This window comes from Molothrus ater, chromosome 5 (genome assembly GCF_012460135.2).
Source record: "Molothrus ater isolate BHLD 08-10-18 breed brown headed cowbird chromosome 5, BPBGC_Mater_1.1, whole genome shotgun sequence".
Lineage (NCBI taxonomy): Eukaryota > Metazoa > Chordata > Aves > Passeriformes > Icteridae > Molothrus > Molothrus ater.
In genome coordinates, this window is record NC_050482.2 from 61641482 (window position 1) to 61661439 (window position 19958).

General features: G+C 48.1%; 1 protein-coding gene across 2 annotated transcripts; it reads left to right on the forward strand.

Moving 5' to 3' along the window:
* On the forward strand, nucleotides 1-19328 carry SINHCAF (SIN3-HDAC complex associated factor). Of its 2 annotated transcripts, none has more exons than XM_036401614.2 (6): nucleotides 1-36; nucleotides 11644-11794; nucleotides 13212-13311; nucleotides 14258-14384; nucleotides 15722-15872; nucleotides 16734-19328. In XM_036401614.2, exons 2-6 carry the CDS (start codon nucleotides 11667-11669, stop codon nucleotides 16894-16896), a joined length of 669 nt encoding a protein of 222 aa, XP_036257507.1. In that variant the 5' UTR covers nucleotides 1-36; nucleotides 11644-11666; the 3' UTR covers nucleotides 16897-19328. The 2 variants fall into 2 exon arrangements, with proteins under 2 accessions (XP_036257507.1, XP_036257506.1); XM_036401613.1 differs by lacking the exon at nucleotides 1-36 and adding an exon at nucleotides 1720-1798.
* The last annotated feature ends 630 nt before the right edge of the window (nucleotides 19329-19958 follow it).

Consider the following 19958-nt stretch of genomic DNA (forward strand, 5'->3'; position numbering starts at 1 on the left):
GGAGAGGCAGCGGTGGCGCAAACCCCGCGGAGCGCGGTGCGGACGGACGGGATGCGCTGGGACGGGGGCGCCTGTCGCGGGGCTGTGTTTGCAGTGCTGCGCTGTGTATGCGGGGCTGTGTTTGCGGGGATGTTTGAGGGCTGTGTGTGCGGGGCTGTGCTGTGTTTGGGGCTGTGTTTGCAGTGATGTCTGCAGTGATGTTTGGGACTGTGTTTGGGGCTGGGCTGTGTTTGCGGTGATGTTTGGGGCTGTGTTTGGGGATGTGTTTGCAGTGATGCTTTCGGGCTGTGTTTGCGGGACTGGGCTGTGTTTGCGGTGATGTTTGTGGCTGTGTGTGCTGTGTTTGGGGCTGTGTTCGCAGCGATGTTTGCGGTGCTGTTTTCGGGCTGTGTTTGTGGTTGTGTTTGCAGCGATGTTTGCGGTGCTGTTTTCGGGCTGTGTTTGCGGTGTGTGCTGTGTTTGGGGCTGTGTTTGGGGCTGTGTTTGCGGTGTGTGCTGTGTTTGGGGCTGTGTTTGCGGTGTGTGCTGTGTTTGGGGTTGTGTTTGCGGTGCTGTTTTCGGGCTGTGTTTGGGGCTGTGTTTGCGGTGATGTTTTCGGGCTGTGTTTGCGGTGTTTGGGGCTGTGTTTGGGGCTGTGTTTGGGGCTGTGTTTGCGGTGTGTGCTGTGTTTCGGGCTGTGTTTGCGGTGCTGTTTTCGGGCTGTGTTTGCGGTGTGTGCTGTGTTTGGGGCTGTGTTTGCGGTGTGTGCTGTGTTTGGGGCTGTGTTTGGGGCTGTGTTTGCGGTGTGTGCTGTGTTTGCGGTGCTGTTTTCGGGCTGTGTTTGCGGTGTGTGCTGTGTTTGGGGCTGTGTTTGCGGTGTGTGCTGTGTTTGGGGCTGTGTTTGGGGCTGTGTTTGCGGTGTGTGCTGTGTTTGGGGCTGTGTTTGCGGTGTGTGCTGTGTTTGGGGTTGTGTTTGCGGTGCTGTTTTCGGGCTGTGTTTGGGGCTGTGTTTGCGGTGATGTTTTCGGGCTGTGTTTGCGGTGTTTGGGGCTGTGTTTGGGGCTGTGTTTGGGGCTGTGTTTGCGGTGTGTGCTGTGTTTCGGGCTGTGTTTGCGGTGCTGTTTTCGGGCTGTGTTTGCGGTCTGTGCTGTGTTTGGGGCTGTGTTTGCGGTGTGTGCTGTGTTTGGGGCTGTGTTTGGGGCTGTGTTTGCGGTGTGTGCTGTGTTTGCGGTGCTGTTTTCGGGCTGTGTTTGCGGTGTGTGCTGTGTTTGGGGCTGTGTTTGCGGTGTGTGCTGTGTTTGGGGCTGTGTTTGGGGCTGTGTTTGCGGTGTGTGCTGTGTTTGGGGCTGTGTTTGCCGTGCTGTTTTCGGGCTGTGTTTGCGGTGTGTGCTGTGTTTGGGGCTGTGTTTGCGGTGCTGTTTTCGGGCTGTGTTTGCGGGGCGGTCCCGCGGGGGCCGTTCCGGCGCGGGGCGGGGCGGCGCGAGGCAGGTGCGGGGCGGGGGCGCGCGCGCGCCGCGTGCGTGAAGTCACCTCTGCCGTCACGGCGGGCGCCGCCCCCTCGCGCGCGCTCTTCCCGCGCGGCCCTTTCTGCCTTAAAAGGACAATGGGGCGCGCGCAGCCGGCCGGGCCCGATTGATGAGAAACGGAGCCGTGGGAACGGCGCCTGCGCAGAGCGGCCGAGGGGCGGGCCCGGTGGGCGGGGCGTGGGGGGGCTCGCGCGGCCGCCCGCGCCGGCGGCAGAGCGCGGGGAGGCGGGAGCGCGCGCACGGCGGGAGCGCCGCGCTCCGCACGGACGGGAGTTGGTGGGCGCAGCGCGGCGGTGAGTGATGCCTTCCCTGCTTGCTTCTTGTTGTTCGGGGTGGCTTTTTGTTCTGTGTTGTTCGCTCTTGGTGGGTTTTCTTTTATTTTCTTTTCTTTTTTTTTTTTGGCAGTGTTGGGATTTAATTTATTTTTTTCCAGTAGCCGGTGGTTTATGTTCATTCCAAGTTACTCCCCGGAGCTTGTCCGCAGTTTTTGCAGCGGCAAAAAGACTTTGCCGCCTTGAAACACTTTGACACGCGTGTGGCTGCTGCGAGCGGCGTTGCGCCCGGTTTTTTCTTCCATGAGTAGAGTTTTAAAGGATGCGCGAGCGGAGAGGAACGCCTCCCGCATTGTTGCGGACCCATCCCTGGAACTCTGACTTCTTCCCCCCCCATCCCAAACTACGATTAAATCTCCAAGTCTTTAGGAGGAAAGAGTAGCCAGTTCTCCATAATTTAACTCCGCAGGCAGTCCCAAGGTGCGGAGCGGGTTTGGAAAACCGGGCTGTTTGGTGATGACGGGCTGCAGGGCGCCTTTCCCGGGCCGCGGCTGCCCTGGCTCGCCACGCGGGTGGCGCGGCCCCGCCGGTGCGGAGCGGGTGCCGCAGGTGCGGCCCCGGCGCGCCCCGCAGCGCACACCTGTAGCGCCCGCGCTCAACTTGGTGCCAGCGGCGCGGCGGAGGGGAGGGGGACCCGCCGGTGCCCGCCATCCCTCCCTCGCCGTGTTTCACGTGGGGAGAGCGGGGCACTTCTTATTGTTTCCAGTTATCGCTGGTAATTGCGGGGGAGTCCGAGTCCGTGCACGCTGCCCAGGAGCAGACCGTGCGGCCGTGGGCTGGCGGGACACGTGCTGTCGGTCGCACAGGTCGCGGCGTGGGGCCTTCCCCGTGCTGCCCCCGGCCCGGTGCGCGGCGTTGCCGGCGTGGGGCCGGTGCGGCGGGCGGCGATGGCGTCCTGCCGCTCCCGTAGCTCGGTGCCGGTGCGAGCGGCTCCCGTTCCTGCCGCCGCCAACAAGTTTTAACTCGGGGCTCCGGAGGGCGGCGGGGCGGGCGGCGTGCCCCCGGCGCGGCACGTAGGCAGCGCCCGGCTGCAGGAAAACAAAGGGCTCGCATGTGCTGCGGGCGGCGCGGCTCCCCGGCGCGCCGGGGCACAGCGCTGCTCCGCGCCCGGCGGGGGCTCGGCCCCGCGGTGCCGGGTGCCGCTGGGGTGACACTTGTGCGCGGGACGCTGCTTTTTAGGGGCTGCCCGCCGGTTTTGGAGGAGTTTGGAGGGGCGGTGAAACTTTGGCTGCCGGCGCGCTCCGCACGGCTCCGCGCTGCGCGCACGGCGCTGGGGCGGGCAGGGCCCGGCGGCCGCCCCGGGGCCGCCCCGCGCTCCGGGGTCCGCCTTGCCCCCGTTACGGCGTGCCCGCGTTGCCGGGAGGTCCGCGACGGCCCTTTGAAGTGAAACTGTTGCCATGTTTGAATTACGTCAGGGCCGAGCCATGAGGAACCGGCGCGGGGCGGGGGGGAAGGACGGGGGGCGGCGGGGCACGGTGGGCACCGCGGCGGAGCGGGGCTCCCGGGGCTCGGCGGGGCGGCCGCCGCTCCGTCGCCGCTTCCCGCCGCTCCCCCCGCGCCGGATGGGGCGGCTGCTCCGCGGCCGCGTGGTGGGGCGGCGTTTGCAGCGCGGGGGCCGCCTCGCAGCGCCCACCTCCGCGCTCGGGGCTTTCCTCCCTGGCGCGCCGCCTTCCCCTTCCTGTGCTCTTCTCATTTATTTGTGATTTCGCCCGTCCTTCGGCGAGTCGAGCGCTCGGCAGGGCCGGGAGGGGCCGTGGGCACCCGCGTGTGCGCTCCCGCGGCTCCACCTGACCGGCGGGGCCGCCCGCCAAAGTAGGTCGTGTGCCCCGGGGGGGTCTTTGTTCCCGGCTCCGGCCGCCGGCGCTAATGGGGGAGCGGGGCCGTGCCCGGGGCCACGCGGTGGCCCGAGCTCTGCCGTTCTGGGGCGTTTTTCACCGTTGTTATTCAGGGTTTGGTGGGGTTTTGTTTTGTTTTAAAGTCGCCGCGTTGCGCCAGGAAAGCGCTCCCCGTTGCGCTCTCGCTTTGGCGAGATAAAAGTTGCCGTATGCTCTCGTAGCCCCCTGTCCGGGTGCGTGCAGCTGATGAGGGGATTTAAAGGGACCTGCCAAACCTGTTGTTTACGCAGCGAGCGGGGCTGAATCCCGCCTGCCCCGGAGCCCCCCCAGCGGCGCGTTCCTGGCGGGAACAACCCCGGTTCATCCTACAAAGAGCCTCGTCCCCGACTCCTGGCCCGTCCTTCGGACCGAAATGATTCAATTTACATTACAATTGCTAAAAGCTTGGGCGCTGTGGCTGTGCAGGGCTGCCGATGCAGGATGCTGCCGTGCCCTGAACACGTGTCTGCGCTGGAGGCCGGGCCGTGCCACCGTCCCCTCGTGGCTGGGGAGCGGCAGGAGAAGGCCCAGCGTCCTGCCCTGAGCCCACAACTGCAACAGCACTGGTTGTGCTTGAGCACAGCCTGTGATGCTCTTTTTTACTTTGTTTGGGCGCTTAGGAAGGTGGCAGGCGACAGCCGGGCTTCACACGAGTGTTTCGCTCTTTGGACAAGGCAGTCGGTGAGGGTGATGGCTCCTCAGCAAACTCCTTTCCTGCTTGCTTCCAAAGCTGAGACTGCTCCTGGCAGCCGTGTGCAGGGTGTGGGCACCCCCTTCTCACCACCCTGCAGGCAGACAGATCCACTGTGTGCTTTACAGCTTTTTAAAATTAGAGATTGCACAAACTGTGTGCCAGAGGTTTCCAGTTCGCTGTCTGTCCCTCTCTTCTGATACCATGTGGACACTCAGCTCCTTTGGTACACAGGTGAGCTCTAGGTTTCCTGGGATCTGTGGTACCTGGTAGAAAAGCAGCAAGTAACAAGTCGGGATTTTTCAAACACACCCACAGGCATGCAACATCCAGCTCCCACTGAAAGTAGGTGGGATTGAGTGCCAGAGCCTCTGGGAAAAATTCCTCCTCACTTCATTCTCTAAAAGAAGCTAATTGCCGATGTATTCAGTCTTCCTTTAAGAAGAAAATATCAGTGACTTCTTTGCAGAAGACGTTAAAAAAGCTGATAAATTCACAGAGGCTAAAAATAAAGTTAAAACTGTGACGGTTTGTTGTCTCACTCATGCTGAACAGCTCTTTCTGTGTTACCTAACTCTGCTTTGCATTGATTCTTAACACCTCATTTCTTGTACCTCTCTCATAATGACATGAACAACATCTGCAGGGTCCTACTTGACAATCAGCTTCGTTCTTGCACCCCCTGTAGCACTTGCTTTTTAACACAAAGAAGAAGCCAGTGAGCTGGGACTTGAAAATTGCCCAGGCAGGGCTCCATTTCACAACTCAAGCCTTTGCATTTCTGTAGAATGTGCTCAGTCCAAAGTCCAAGTGAAATGACCAGTAATACTGCTTAAGGACACGGAAAAGTATCCTTTTTAATGAAGTCACTTCAGTTGTTCTGCCAAATAATTACTGCTCCTTCTGTTTAAGTCCCCATCCAGGTATGTTGTCCTCTTTAAAAACAACATAAAAGAACCTGGCCAGAAAACACAAACCAAAGCTGTTGTGTCTCATGATCTGAAGTGGCTGTGATGCTTTTTTAGTAGCAGGTGCTCACAGATGGCATCATCACAGCTGTGGTGACTGCACCCAGATAAGCATCTGAGCCTGAACTCCAGCACATGTCTGAGAACATCCCAGTTTTCCTGCTGGGCTCGGGCTCAGGCTGAGCGTGGTGTGAGTTATGCAATAGGAGTTTCAGGCAGGGGGAAGTCATCTTTCAAGCTGGAATGTCTGCAGGTGGGACAGGTTTGGAATTTTTTTCCCCCTTATGCAAATCTTGCTGATTATTGTTTTCATGCTTTGGCCTATCCCTTCTGGAGCATGAACCACATGGCAGCTCAGAGGAACACCCACGTGGCTTAGCCTTTCAGTTCTCTAGCTCAAATGAGTTTGGAACTTCCTTCCCAGGGAAGATCCAACAGGTGAGTACACTTCTTTATGACTTGACTGCTTCTGCAAATGTAACTAGGAACAGCTTGTGATCCAGCTAGGATGCCCTGGAGACTCAGACATGGGAAAGAAGTGTCCAGTTTGATTTTTGATACATGCTTAATAGTTGCTGCTAGGTGCACTGGGTGTGCTGAAATTTCACTTACAACAGTAGCTGTGGACATCTACCAGCAAAAGAGTGACTTGCTTATTTTGTCAGAGGAGAGATTCCTGAAGATGTGGTTTTGACCTTTTCTGGTTTTGCTGAACTCATCAAGTGAAAGCACGCTGTGACAGTCAGATGTTCCTGGTAAATACAGCTTTCCTCCAAGTAAAGTTGTTTTGGGTGGAGAGAGGAAGGAAAGTGCAAGGAAAATCTGAGGATACAGGGGACCAGAAGAGTGTACGGTATGCACAGTTCCAAGGTTATGGTTGTTGGTTATTGGTGCCTCTGTTTTGAACTATAGGGAGAGATGACAGTAAAAAATATTTTTGAAGATACTGAAGTTGCATTTTCAGATTACTCCAATTAGATTGGTCTCTTACCATTCTTGGAGCATTCTGGCTCTGTGCATGTTGAAATATTCTTTTTTTTTTTTGAGGGATCCAATCTTAACTTCTCTTCCAAGGGTTTTTTGCAGCAGCCTGTGAACTCAGGGGAGGTATGTTTATGTTGAGCCTTTGATAGAGATCAGTTCCTCTGTTGATGTACAGTTCTCTGTCTTGCAGTTGATTTGCAGTAGAGGTATTGCAGTTTATTTCAGCAGAGGGACAGGCTCAAGAATTTATTGTGAGATGGGTGACTCTGCCTCTGGTGCCATGGACAGCTCTGGAAGCATTTTTCATGTGTGTGCATGTGCCTGGGTGTATGCTCCTGCAGATGCAAAAGCCAGAGCACCTATGTTCTTTCTATATTAAGGCATCTGTTTAGTTCCCTTTAAAAGAGAGAAAAAAAAAAGGTAATTTTGGCTGTGTTTCTTAGTTCCAGTGAAATGCTGTAGGGATGACAATTGTGAGATTTTTACTTTTGACAGGAACCGGCTGCATCAAGGTATGTAGGGTAGATGGTATTTTTCTTCAGCCCAGCTTCAGGGAGGCTGTGCCAAGGCTGTTGTGTACACAGAAAGGGAAATCAAATCGTTGTTCTCCTCTCTGGCAAAGGTACTGGCAGTTCTGGGTTGCACAAAGGATGAATGATCCCGGGTCAGAGAGGGGAGATGGGAAGAGAGGAGGATATTGATACTGTGTATTTGCACTGGCGTGCCTCTGCTCCTCTGTAACTCCAGGGAATGTTTCTCTTTCAGCTTTGCAAAAAGCAGGTGAGCATGTTCGTTCCCACTGGCGTGGTAATTGTGTTACAAAGTGAGACGTGCCTGTCTTCTAGGAATTCCATCCTTTCTATTATAAAAGGTTTTCATTCTTCTTGGGTGATCAGAAAGAATGCAGAAGGAATCTGGAAAAGCAAATGAAAGTGGCTCGACTTACTCTGAGATCTGAAAGAGTTCAGAAGTTCTTCCCTAACTTGAAAACTTAATGAGCATCTGAAGCAATGCCTCCTTTTAATTTAGATCATCAAATTAAATTTTGCAAAGAAAATTAAGCACCGAATTCTAGTCCTGACAGGTAACAAAAACATGAAACCATTTTCACACACATGCTTCTTTGTACCAGCCTTTCACAAAGGTAATAAGCAGGGTGTGGGGATTTTTTTTTTTTTTTATTTCCCACTACTTTTTCTCTTCCTGACTTCACCATTCTCTTTTGCAAGACAAGTTTCTATTTTTGATGCTGCTTTTTCAAAAGTGAGAGGGCAGAAAAATGGTGAGAGCACTTTCCTGGGGACTTTTCTGAGTCCATTCAGGTTGCTAAAGCAGTTATATAAAGCAGAACTTGAGGGAATAACAACTTCTGCATGGAGAAGCTGTGGAGAGGGACACCAGGAAGGGAAGAGGATCACCTTTCCCCTGGCTTGGGGGAATACTGCTTTCTCATAGTGCAGATCTTCATTTCTGCAGAATGACAGATAATGCTCTGCTGAGATTTCTTTTTTTGAGATCTGTCCCTTTCACTTCTGTGCAACTGCTGGTACATTTTTATAACATGCTTAAATTTGGCAAATAATAACAAAGTTAAATAGCATTAATGGCATGCTTAAATTTGGCAGAATTATGTTGTGTAATGCTTTTTAACTTCTGGGCAAGTTACTTCGTTTCTACTTGCCATCTTTTTTATCTGTCCCAAATTTTGTTGAAGTTCCACAGCTAAGATTCAGGTGTTAGGGCAGCTGGCATCCTAACTGCCTGCTTCTAATTCAATATCTAAATTGCAAAGCTTTCAAGTTAAACCTTAAATGGCACAGTCACATTTATTTCTAAGTCCATATTAGCTATTAAGCTCTCCAGCTGACAGAAAATTTAGTGTATAATGGTCAAATGGCAACTGTTTAGGATTAAATGTGTAACTGGACTGACGCCTTCCATTTATGACTGCACTTGGATGCAGTTGTCAGAGAAGTCTGTTTAACTTGTGGTTTTGCTACTAGCTCTTCCCCATTCAGGCATGATGTGTGGTAATACCATTGCTGACCATTCATCAAGTGGGAAACAGATGGCACTAGTTTCCCTTCTATTGAAGGATGGTGTTGAAAGGCTGCTCCTGTGAGAATGGTAGCAATGATGCAAGCCAAAATATTTTCAGAATATATGTGTTTTCCAGTCTTTGCCAGAACATTGATTGTAAAACATGCATCTTATTCTACTGTGGTGTAAATACCAGCTGGTGACAGAGATCATCTTATCACTGCTGGATTCCTAGAAGAAACTTGGTTAGAAAGTAAACTGCATTGTTGGTAGTTGTTTCTTGACACGTAGCAGTCAAGATTTTCTTGCCATTTAAGTTTGGCAGCACGGGAGAACTTTGTGTCCGCAATTAGTCTTTGACTTTCTAAAGAAAAGTACCAGACCACAGATTTAACGTTGGAGTAGTCATGCAACATCTAAAACTGCTGTTTGGAAGTTGAAAATTCCCAGGTGAGCACGCTGTTGGATCTCCAGAGGCTTGTTGAGCAATGTCCTCAAGAGTATCTCCTGAAGAAGCACATCAGGTGCTAAGAAACCAAATACTCAGAGTGTTTGCCTAGATGCTCTGTTGTTTATTTCCTTGACAAGCCAGGAATATTTGCCTGATTTGGCTGTGCATTCATTTGCTGCACAGCCAGCAGAGGCTGAGGGTAGTTCTGAGAGTAACCATCCCTCCATGAGTCCATTCAGCTGGTCACTATTAGATACCTTCTTTTACTTACTAGATCTACTCCTGGCCTTCAGGCCAATGCTGTACTAATACAGGGAGCAGTGAATCTCCTAAAAAGCCTGACACCATTTGGGGTGACTTTGCTGGATATTTGCACAAGTTAACCTTGGGAGAACGTAGCCCTAGGTGAGCTCCTTGTGCTGTAAATGTGAAGAAAGGAATTCAGCACTTGAAGCCTGTGTAAGACAGCATGACCTGGGACAGGAGGGAAGGAAGGACTTATCCTCTCCATCTCTCTCCTAGGCCTGGAGGATCTCCTTGGCATTCAGCTTGAGCAAGTGCCTTGCCATCAACAGGCTCTACAAGTCAAGACAAGCTTTATGGAGAGTTGAGTTTTCCTAAATGTTGGTGCAGTAGTAATTGCAAAGAGCCACAACCTCAGTGAGCCCCAAGTGGTCTCTATATGCTAGACTGAAATGCACCCTTTCAGCTGGAAACAGGTTCCTTGATGGATTTTGTGTCAGAGTATTAGCCAACAATATTGGATACAATTATTATTTTTCTCTTGCTCTCGGGAGTCTGGGAAACTGCATGTTTATTTTGCCATGCTCCTGTACTCTTGATCTTCCCCCCTGAGGTAGGGGGATGTGTTTTCACCTCTGCACAGGACTGTGCCTGGTCCTGGGTGGTTCCCTAGCTTTTGCTGTGGTCCCACAGAAGTGTGCAGGATCTTTTCCTGTTGCACACCATCCCCCTGTCAGTCAGGTGAGTGTGATGCTGAGTATGATCGTTTTGTGGAAGCATGTTTCTGACCTCACCTGAACCTGTCTTTCAAAATATTTTATTGCCATAATGATGTGGCAAGTCCTGGCAGTGTAGGCACAAGATTTCAGATGATTTTTCTCTGTACCACTGGAGGGTAAAAGGATTACAACCCTTACCTTTCTGAAGGTGGAAGATTTGGGGACAGATGCCTATGGCACAAATGTTAACCAGTAACCTGAGTTGGGTTACTGGGACTTGGTAGTACCTGGGACTGAGAAGTGACTGAGAAGTGACTGAATTCCTCCTCACTACAGTTGCTCCTCTCCTGAAAGTCCTTCCTGAGCTGCTGGGTCATTCAGTATTTTTTTTTTTTGGTCAGCTTCTTAATGAATTCAGCAGCTTGGCCTTTGTTAAGGAAAGAGAGGGAAATGTTGTGCTATTTGCATGGCTCCATCCAATTTTAATTTTTTTAAAGCAGTGGGAACCTATTCTCCTGGAGCATCCTGCAGCCTGTGCCCCCCTCTCTGAGCCCTTGGTGTGTGGTGAGCAGCAGAGGTGGCTGCTCGCTCCTTGCAGCAGGTGGTGGAGGCAAACCTTGCAGCAGGCTCTGCTCAAAAGAGAACATCTTGGAACAGTCCCTGCCTGCATTATGAGACTGATGCTGTGTGGCCTGTGAGGACTTGCTGTGTGTCCAGGCCCGGTGCCAGGAGAGCAGCAGCTTTGCTCAGTTGTTGGTTTGGGTTTTTGAAGCGCTGTGGGAACCCTCTTTGCTCTGACTGTGCTCATGCTGTGTCAGACTGTGCAAAGACCACCTTAGGGGAGAGCTGGTTAGGTGGGGATCATGGTGGCTGCAGTGGCTAACTTGAGAAGTTTCTGCCTGGAAAACGCCTCCACTGTATGATACCTGCTCTGATAGCAAATCCCATCCTTGGTGTACTGAAAAGAATAGGAGCAGGAGTAGGAGGGCATTCTCAGCTTGCTGGGCTGGCACCAAGCGTGCAGAGCTGGTGGTTTCAAAGCAGCAACTTCCCTGTGACTGGGGTTCCATCCTTTTGGCGGGGCATGTGTGGTAGGCACATGCTGAGATGCGCCCCAGGGTCCTGCTCCCTGGCCTTTCTTTCCTAGCTCGGTTTCCTCCCCATGGAGAGCAGGGTGGGGAAGGCAGGAGGCTGAGAACAGAGCGTGTGCTGACATGGAGCTGGGATGCTCACCCAGGCCCTGAGAACAGAGAAGTGCTCCCGGGTCCTGCAGTGCAGACAGGGCCATTGAGGGCTGGGTGCGACTCCACCCTGCTGTTTTTAGAGCAGCTTTTCAGGTATGTCTGCCCTACAGCCCGGGGGTATGACTGCAGCTCATTTAAAATCACTCCTACTCACTCTCAGCAAAGTTTGCCAGGGGTGTTTCCAACCAGCCCCGGTGGTGGTGGTGGTGATGAAGTAGTTCAGTGACCCAGAGTTCAGCTGCCAGCTCCTTATCCGTGGCTTGGACACAGGGGCTGTCCTGCAGCCTGTTCTGCCACATGCACAGGCCTCTCAGTGGCCAGGTTGGCTGCATTCACACATCTGGGCTTTGCTGCCTCTAGATGTGCCCTTGGAGTAGATTTCTGCAGTAAATGAGCTTGTTATGGGTCCTGCTGGGTATTGCTTAATATTCCAGCTGTTGATTATATAATTTTCTTAACAACTGCATTCTAGGTGCATCTGTTCTTCTGAGGCAACGTGGGATGAAAAAACTATGCCCTAATCTAGCATAGATTTTTGTTCTTTCATTATCTAACAGTGATAATTAACACCAGTTTCTGTTTGTTTTCACAGGAGGGTACAGCTGGGAGGAAAAGATGTTTGGCTTTCACAAACCGAAGATGTACCGGAGTATAGAGGGCTGCTGTATTTGCAGAGCTAAGTCTTCCAGTTCTCGTTTCACTGACAGCAAACGTTATGAAAAGGATTTCCAGAATTGTTTTGGGTAAGATTCCCACCTTGGTCAGCAGTTTTGGCATTGATCTCTAAGCTGCAAACCTGATGTAGTGTCCTTCTGGCTCTGAAAGCCTGAAAGATTAGGTGTGTAAACACCTACATAAAATAACGAACTCTACACATCCATGGGGGCTTTCTGTGGGTCTGAAAATTCAAGAATGTTAGATAAAACTTGATGAGTAAATATTTAGCAGTTTCAGCAGGGTTTATCCAGAGTACCTTGTTACAAATATTGGTGTCTTTGTTCAAATAGGACATAGCAATGTGTTATTAAAACTTCTCATTGGAAAACCATTCTCTTAGAAAGTGATTAGCTTTCCAGTTAGGTAATGTTACTTGAAGGCACTGGTAAATAAAACTATAAATACTAGAGATTTCTTGTACCAGTTACTGTGATCTTTCAAATTTTTTTGAATACTTTTGAAGAGCTTTGAAATTTTGTATAAAATTCAGAAAATTTTCCCACTTTTTCTAGCAACACTCTTTTCATGTAGTGAACTTTAGAGTGCTTTCTATTTACCTTGGATTTTTGTACACAAGTCTGGTGCTGGCAGTTTTCCTTATCATATTTCTTCACTACTGTCCTTGGCAGTCAAAGGCTGTGTGCAGATCCATTGCTTTTTTTTTTTTTGGTGGTGGTTGTTGTTTTTAACTGCAGCAAAGCATTTTGCAGTTTACCATGACCATTGATGTTGTGCTATCTGAAATATGTTTGCCAAGGTAAAAATGCAGACTGACCACTGGGAAAATAATGGTTTTCTGAGCCTGCCTAATTCATCTATAAATGATCCAAAGTCTTCCTATTTAATTGGCTGAAAGATTCTGCAGTGTTTCCCTGTTATATTTCTTTTAGCATGGATTAGCAGTAGAGATGGTTCCTGAGGAAAGCTTGTTAGAGGGAGCAAGTATTGCTGTCATTCCAGGGAGTGCTGTTTCTGAAATCTTATCCTGTGCTCGTGTGGGAGTGTGTTAGGTGATGTTTGTTACTCATCCTTGAAGCTCTGTGGGAAAGTTAAGACCTGAGCAAGCTTTTGATGTTTGTTCCCAAGTGTACGTTTGAATAACATGATTATTCCTCCTGCTCCAAACGAACCAATCCACTGCAATTGAGTCTTGGTTTTGGGGGAAAAGATTCCAAAACCTGCAGGTGATGGGACTGTTGTGTTCAGTGCCCCTCTGGAGGCAGGTGGTGACACCTTTTTATTTCTGTGTGGACGAGTGCTTTCTGAAAGTGAGACCTGATCTTTAAATGGCACTGCTTGAGCATCCCAGATTAACTGTAATGTCAGAAAAACAGAATTTCAGAACCCTTCTTATTCATCAGTTTTTATCCTTCTTGCTGTTAGCAAGTGGGGGTGTGCTCTTCTTAACTGTTGTTAAGTGATCTTTGCTTTTGTTTTTGCCAGGCTCCATGAGGCTCGCTCAGGAGATATTTGCAATGCCTGTGTTCTTTTGGTGAAAAGATGGAAAAAATTACCAGCAGGATCCAAAAAAAACTGGAATCACGTTAGTAATTCATTTCTCTTCTGCCCCAAAACAAACTCTTTCTAGAGAGGAGAGGTGCTGGCAGGGGTTTGGGGTTTGCTCTTTCAGCCACGCATCTCTAAATCGTTCCTGGAGTATTTACTACAGTGTGGCTCCTGCCTGCTTATGTGCAAATGCTGATTATGCAAGCCTGAGATGCAGTCACAGACCAACTTGCCTTGTAATTCCTTGTTTTCAAAAGCTCATAACTTTGTCCAAAAGTCTCTTATGACATTAAAAAAAAAAAAAAACAAAAACAACCCAAAAAACAAATCAAGTTTGGCCTTTATCCAAAATTGGTTGGGTTTTTTTTTTTCCCCAAACAAAGTGACTTGCTCAAGCAACACATTAATCAATCTCATTTTAATTACAATGACTAATAATCTTGCAGCTATTTTCGCTCATATCTTCTGTTTTGATATGTCTAATTCAATTCAGGCCTAAGGCTGGGAGGATGATCAGGATTCTTTGTGTAATTTTTATCCAGGATGCCTTGACAGTAATGGGAGCCATAACTATGGTTATTATACTACCACTAGCTTTGCTCAAAAGTTAAATTTATGACTAAAAAAAGCTCCAAAAAAACCACAGAGCAAATGCTTGGCAGACACTCCTAACTGGACCTGTATTAACTTAAACAATTATTTGGTTCTAAACTGAATGTGTTAAAATGGGAAGTTGGCAAAAGTAGAACCAAATGTGCTTTTTAAACTAGTTTGTCGTGTTTTCCTGCAGGCTCAGCCTCTTGCAGAGGCAAAGATTTAGCCAGATTTAAATGAAACTGGAGAGTGTCAGTGCACAGAACTGCCTTGGATTAACTAAGGGGGTTTGGAACACCTTCTGCTAAGTCAGTACCTGTGTCTTGACTCTGGCAGTAATACCTCAGCATGATGCACAAGTATTCAGACATGCATTTTCTCTGTCCTAGGTGGTAGATGCCAGGGCTGGACCCAGCCTTAAAACAACATTGAAACCAAAGAAAATGAAAACCCTCTCTGGAAGCAGAATAAAGAGCAATCAAATCAGCAAACTGCAAAAGGAATTCAAGCGGCACAGTAAGTGGATCCAGAGAGATTCTGGCAGTAAACTTCAGCCTCCCCTAACACAGCTCACTGTGAACTGGCCAAGATGAATCACTGCCTAGATTTGGTTGTGTGCACTCCCACATTTGGGCTCTCCCTGTTTTCACAGCTTCTTATCCTCTGAGAGTTTTGGGAGGGTGTGGAATGAGAAGGAAGAGCTTGTGTGCAGGGTGGTCTGCAAGACAGGTGGGGAAGTGGCAAGGGGGCATGAGGAGTCTGGCTTGAAAGTGCAGGCAGCTGTAGCTTATGTCCAACACTTAAATGACACATCTCTAGAAAGAACACCTTGGGCAAAGATCTCTTTGAAACTGAAGCTGGAAGAGGCTTCTTCCTGCTTTCAGTAAAGTGCTGTGGCCATTTTCAGCTCTCTTTTCCCAAAAAACATTGCAGTCTTTTTCTTCCATGTGTACTTTTAAACATAGATTTACCCCCCACCCCCTTAAATTCCTACCATGTTTCCTTACATCTTTCTCTGCCAGTCTCAGTGATTTCTTTCCAGTAGTATAAGGACTATCCAAAGAGATTTGGATTCATAGCTTTCCAACAAAATCATCTGCCAGTTATACTCTAAATGTGTGTCAGTACTTAAGGCTTTTCTTCTAAAGCAAACCTTCCAGCTTCTTCACTGTTGCTCACCTGGTCTCTCTCTTTCACTTATCCTGCCTAGTCAGAAGGAGAAGTCTCCAAAGAATCAGTGAAGGCCCTGACCCAATGAGCTTTTATCTCCTCACTCAAGGCACTGCAGTTAATTTAATGTTGTCACTGTAGCTGCCAGAGATGGCAGCTGAAAGGTGGGAGAGCAGACACTGTTAAGGTGTGTGTCTGCACTGGGTCTGTAGTTCCTGGTCTTGATCCAGCAAAAGCTCAACACTACCTAACACATAATGGGAATATAGAATATATATAAAATGGACTACTGGGAAGAGCTTTGCAGCACTTTACCTGAAAGGATGAGAAAGAAAATGTACAGTGAGAGAGAGTCTGGAGCACTGATCTTCACTGTCTTGAGGGATCTCCCAGTGATTTCAGAGCGTGGCTAGGTTTGAGAGCCAGAAACTGAAGCCTGATCCTGAACCTCTTTCCAATCCCTCATGTACAAGGACTCCTTCCACTTCTGAAGGCTCTTTGACAAATCCTGACACTCTCTATGCTGAAACAGGCAGGAGCAAGTGAAATAAATGGGTTGTCATTGTTAGGTTTTTCTTGTTAATTGAAGCACCTCTGTACCTCTGCTCCCAATCCACAGGTCAGGAGGAGGGTAAGTCACTGGGTGCATGTCCTGACCCTTGCATTTCCTCTTTGCCCTGCAGATTCTGATGCCCACAGCACAACTTCAAGTGCCTCCCCAGCTCAGTCACCCTGTTACAGCAACCAGTCGGACGACGGCTCTGACACGGAGCTGAGCGCTGGGGCCAGCAGAACACCAGTGTTCTCCTTCCTAGATCTCACCTACTGGAAAAGGTAAAAAGCAGCAGAACCTGCCCTCTGTGCAGGCAGCAAGCTCACTTTGCATACATGCTGCTTGATTCTGCCTCTTCATCCTGATCTGGTATAAGGATATAATTTGCAGCACCTGTCTGTTCATGCTTGGAAAGAAATGCCTCGTGTTTAAGGCATTTTCCCCTATCTCCTTTCAGTTCCCTAAACATTAAAACAGTTGCTGGGAAATATTTTTGCTGGTTTTGGGAATTGCAGATTATATTCCTCTCTGTCATTATCTCTTATTAAAACTATGCCCTGTAGATATGATGTGTTGCTACATACAAGAGTGCTCCCAGTTGCCAGCAAAACACAGCATTTGATTTGGTTGACCTGTGATGGTAGTCATTTGGAAAAAAAAAAAAAAGCAACCAAAAACCTGGAGTGGGAGGAAAACCACAATGTTTTCTGGGAGCTGACGAGCTTGTTATCTTTTATTGCATGTTGTGACACAGTAATCCCTTGTTTAGCTAATTGCTCAATTGAAATTGTTGTGACTTTGCTGCCTCCTCTCAAATAATATTTGCAAGTGCATTGTAGCCAAGGTTAGTTCAGACCAGATGGTTGTGTCTGAAACTTCTCTGGGAAGCAAAGTTGGAGACTTGGTTTTTGTTTAGACATGTTTGGGTTTTTTCTTTTTTTCTTTGTTGGTTGCCCCCCCCCCCAAAGACTTGTTGTAGATTTAGACACAGACCTGTTTTCTCTTTGTGAGCAGTCTTTTTGCCATGTCCTCTGGGCTGGAAGCTCAATAAAGCAGTGTCTGGGGTCAGACTTGCTTTTTTGCATGTTTGTGAATTCTGTATATTCTAAACAAAGTATCTGTCTCCCTGCCATTTCTTCCAGGCAAAAGGTCTGCTGTGGAATTATTTACAAAGGGCGTTTTGGAGAAGTCCTCATAGACACTCATCTCTTCAAACCTTGTTGTAGCAATAAAAAGTCTGCCACTGAAAAGCCAGAACAAGAAGGACCCCAATCTCCAGCAATCTCCACCCAAGAGGAGTGGTGACTTCCTTGGATAGCTGCAGAAGGTTATACAGATCCTCTTATTCTCTGGAAAAATACTAGAAAAGTGACTGTTCACTTTGGACACCTGCTATGCTGCCAAAAGACTATTCCCTGGAACTGTTTTGGGTTTTACTGCTATGATTCCACAAACTCTGAAGCCAGTTTGTATCCTTTCAGAAAGACTGTACATAATATTTAAGATGCTATGGAACACTTGGCAAAGCTGAATGCTGCTGCAAGGTTGTCTAATTTTCCCCCACACTCACTTCCCAAGTGAAAATGGATGGGGTTTGTATATTAAAGTATATGTAGTTCATGTTTCTGTACTGAAAAAAGCAGTGGTTGGAAGCCTTTTGTTTTTTTTTTTTATTTTGGGGTTTTTTTTTTGTTTTTTTTTTAATTTCTTTAAAAGTTGGTTGGCAAACTTCCTAAATTCCCAAGAAAATATTTCATTCTTAGACATGTATGAGTCAATAAGATGAATTAATACATAGAAATGTTATAAGTCACCTCTCTAGTTATATAAATATATATTTTTGAGGTTGTGGCGATTTCACCCTGTACTACTGACATAACAAAGACAAATATTTCATCCCTCCCATGTGACACAGACTGGTAATCTGCAGACATCTCTACTTCAAGTGGTAGCTATCTGAGAAGGCCTCCAGCATAAAAGTGCTCTTGAGAAGGGGTGGGAGAGTTCCCCACCTTTAGCTAAGGGTTAAGATTTACCTAAGAACTGAACATGCAAAATGGGAGGGTACTTTTTTTTAAGCCAGCAGCAGGCACCCTGGGCTTGATGTTAGTAACCCCTGGTGGTTAGAGATGGACCAAGAAACCCCTTGATGCCCAAGTCAGGTGTAGATGGCAGCCAAAACTGAGTAACTGCTCTCTGTAGGACCAGTGCAGCTGAAATGTGACCACAAACAAGACTCCTCCTGGTTTTGGACCTGACAAAGAACCAAACCCCTTGCTAAGCACATTAGGCTCTGGTCCAGGGACGTAATCTGGTTGCAGCCTGGGGTTTGGATTCACAATAACTGTTTTGAAACCCTTCCTCTGCAGTGCTTCTCTGTGTTTGGGTTTTGTTGGTTTTTGGGTTTGGTTTTTTTTTTTTTTCCATTTGTTTGTTTAAGCAACTGCCAGGTCAACACATTTGTGAATACTGAATCGGAAAAGTTCTGCTAAGAATGGTGCTGTGCTGAATCAAGGCAGCAGCTCTGTTTGCATATGTGATCAAAAGATAATACTTTCTACACTGATTCCCAGACAAGCTCATGTGCAAATCGTTGTGACACTCCTTCAAACTCTGCTTTGCCTCTAGGGTGGAAGCAGCTTCCTGGAAGGTTGTGCTGCAGTTTTAGCTCCCAGTTGCTTCACGTTCCTTTTATGAAGGTTTAACTTGTGTGAGTTGGGAATTCTGCTTTTTGTTTGGTTGGTTTTTTCCTGGTTTTAGAGGGAGGGAGGATTGGTTTTTACTATTACTCTTTCGGGATATCCTACAATGGATTGCTACATGGTGTGATTCTTGTGGTGTCCTGTGTAGGGCCAGGAGTTGGAGTTGGTCCTGATGGGTCTCTCAACTCAGCATATTCTATGATTCTAAGCTTTCCTTTTTTGTGAGAGTCATTGGCATAATACTGTGGTGGGTAGGGTTTAGGACTGGATTTCCATGTAGTCTTGGTTCCTGAAACGGGAATACTTAGCAAATGAAAATATAGATAGGGAAAGATATGCAGGTTTTAAGAGGAGCCTCTACCCTCAAAGCTTTTTTTTTTCTTTCTTTTTTCCTCTCCTGTTGGGTCAGCCAATCTCTGGAGAGAAAGAAAATCAGGGGAAACAGGGCTTTGACTTATCACAGCCTTACAGCTTAAAGCTTTCCTTGGTCTCATTTTGTTTTTCCTAAACTCTGGGGCTCTTAAGGGAGGACAAAGCTGCTTACCTTGCTTTTATTCTCAACCAAATAGAATCGTTCAGGTTGGAAAAGACCGAAGCCCATTGAGTCCAGCCATAGCTACAATGGATACTTGATTGTATAAAGGCATAACTAGGTTGGTCATGTCTAATAAGGGCTTGAGCAAGAGTCCTCACTGTGTTTGCAGACACCTATTTCATGTGAATTTGTGTTTTCAGCATCAGTAATTCTGTACACCTAAGAAGGCTGCAGTGTTGGTGGTAGGATGTGCTCTGATACGGATCATCTCTTCTGTATTTATTTATTTATTGCTAGATTTCAACCGCCAGCTGCTTCCCCTACTCCCTCCCACCTCTTCCATTCCCGGTAGTAATGCAAAATGAGTAGTCATGCACTTTGTATTAATGTATTAGAAATCTATGGAACCTGTTTTGTACTTTTATACTGTTCAGACACTTGTAATCCAAACTTTGTTTTTACTAGGGTAATGAATAAATTTAGTCTTATTTAGAAAATAAGCAACTTCTCATGTGTTTATTTCAGCTCTGTTCTTCTGTTAATTAGATTTAGTGTTGGAGCCAGCCCAGGCAACCCATGTTTCTATTTGAACAAGACCAAGCCTCTTTTTTGAGGGGGTGTGAGGTAATTCCCTTCCTATTTAATTTGGAAAGAAGAGCAGAGCAAGGGAAGGAGGTGGTGTTTGTTATGACAGACAGCTGTCTCAGGGCAGAGTCACAGAGCTTTCCCCTGGCACTGCCTGTGTGGCAGGCATTCCTTTACTGGCAGTGGGTGGTGCTGGCATTCCATGGGGCCTTGCTCTCTGTCTAGCTCACCAGCATTCATCAAAGGCCAGCTGAAGTAACAGCATTGAAGGGTTGGTGCTGACAGCATTTGGAAACATCCCTTCCCAAATCCAGAGGAGTTGTGGAAGAGCCTTGTGCTGCTCTGTTGAAGCTGGAGCCTGGTGTGTGTCCCTTCCCACGGCAGGCATAGGCAGCTGGATGAGCTCCAGCAGACTGGTGGGAGCAAGGTCTCTGGTAGGAGCTGTCAGTGAGTAACTGAGTTTAGAAGATAATGGGGAAAACATTGCAACCTTAAGCACGATGGCTTGTTGCAAGAGACTACTCTGGACTTCGGTGGAGATGCTG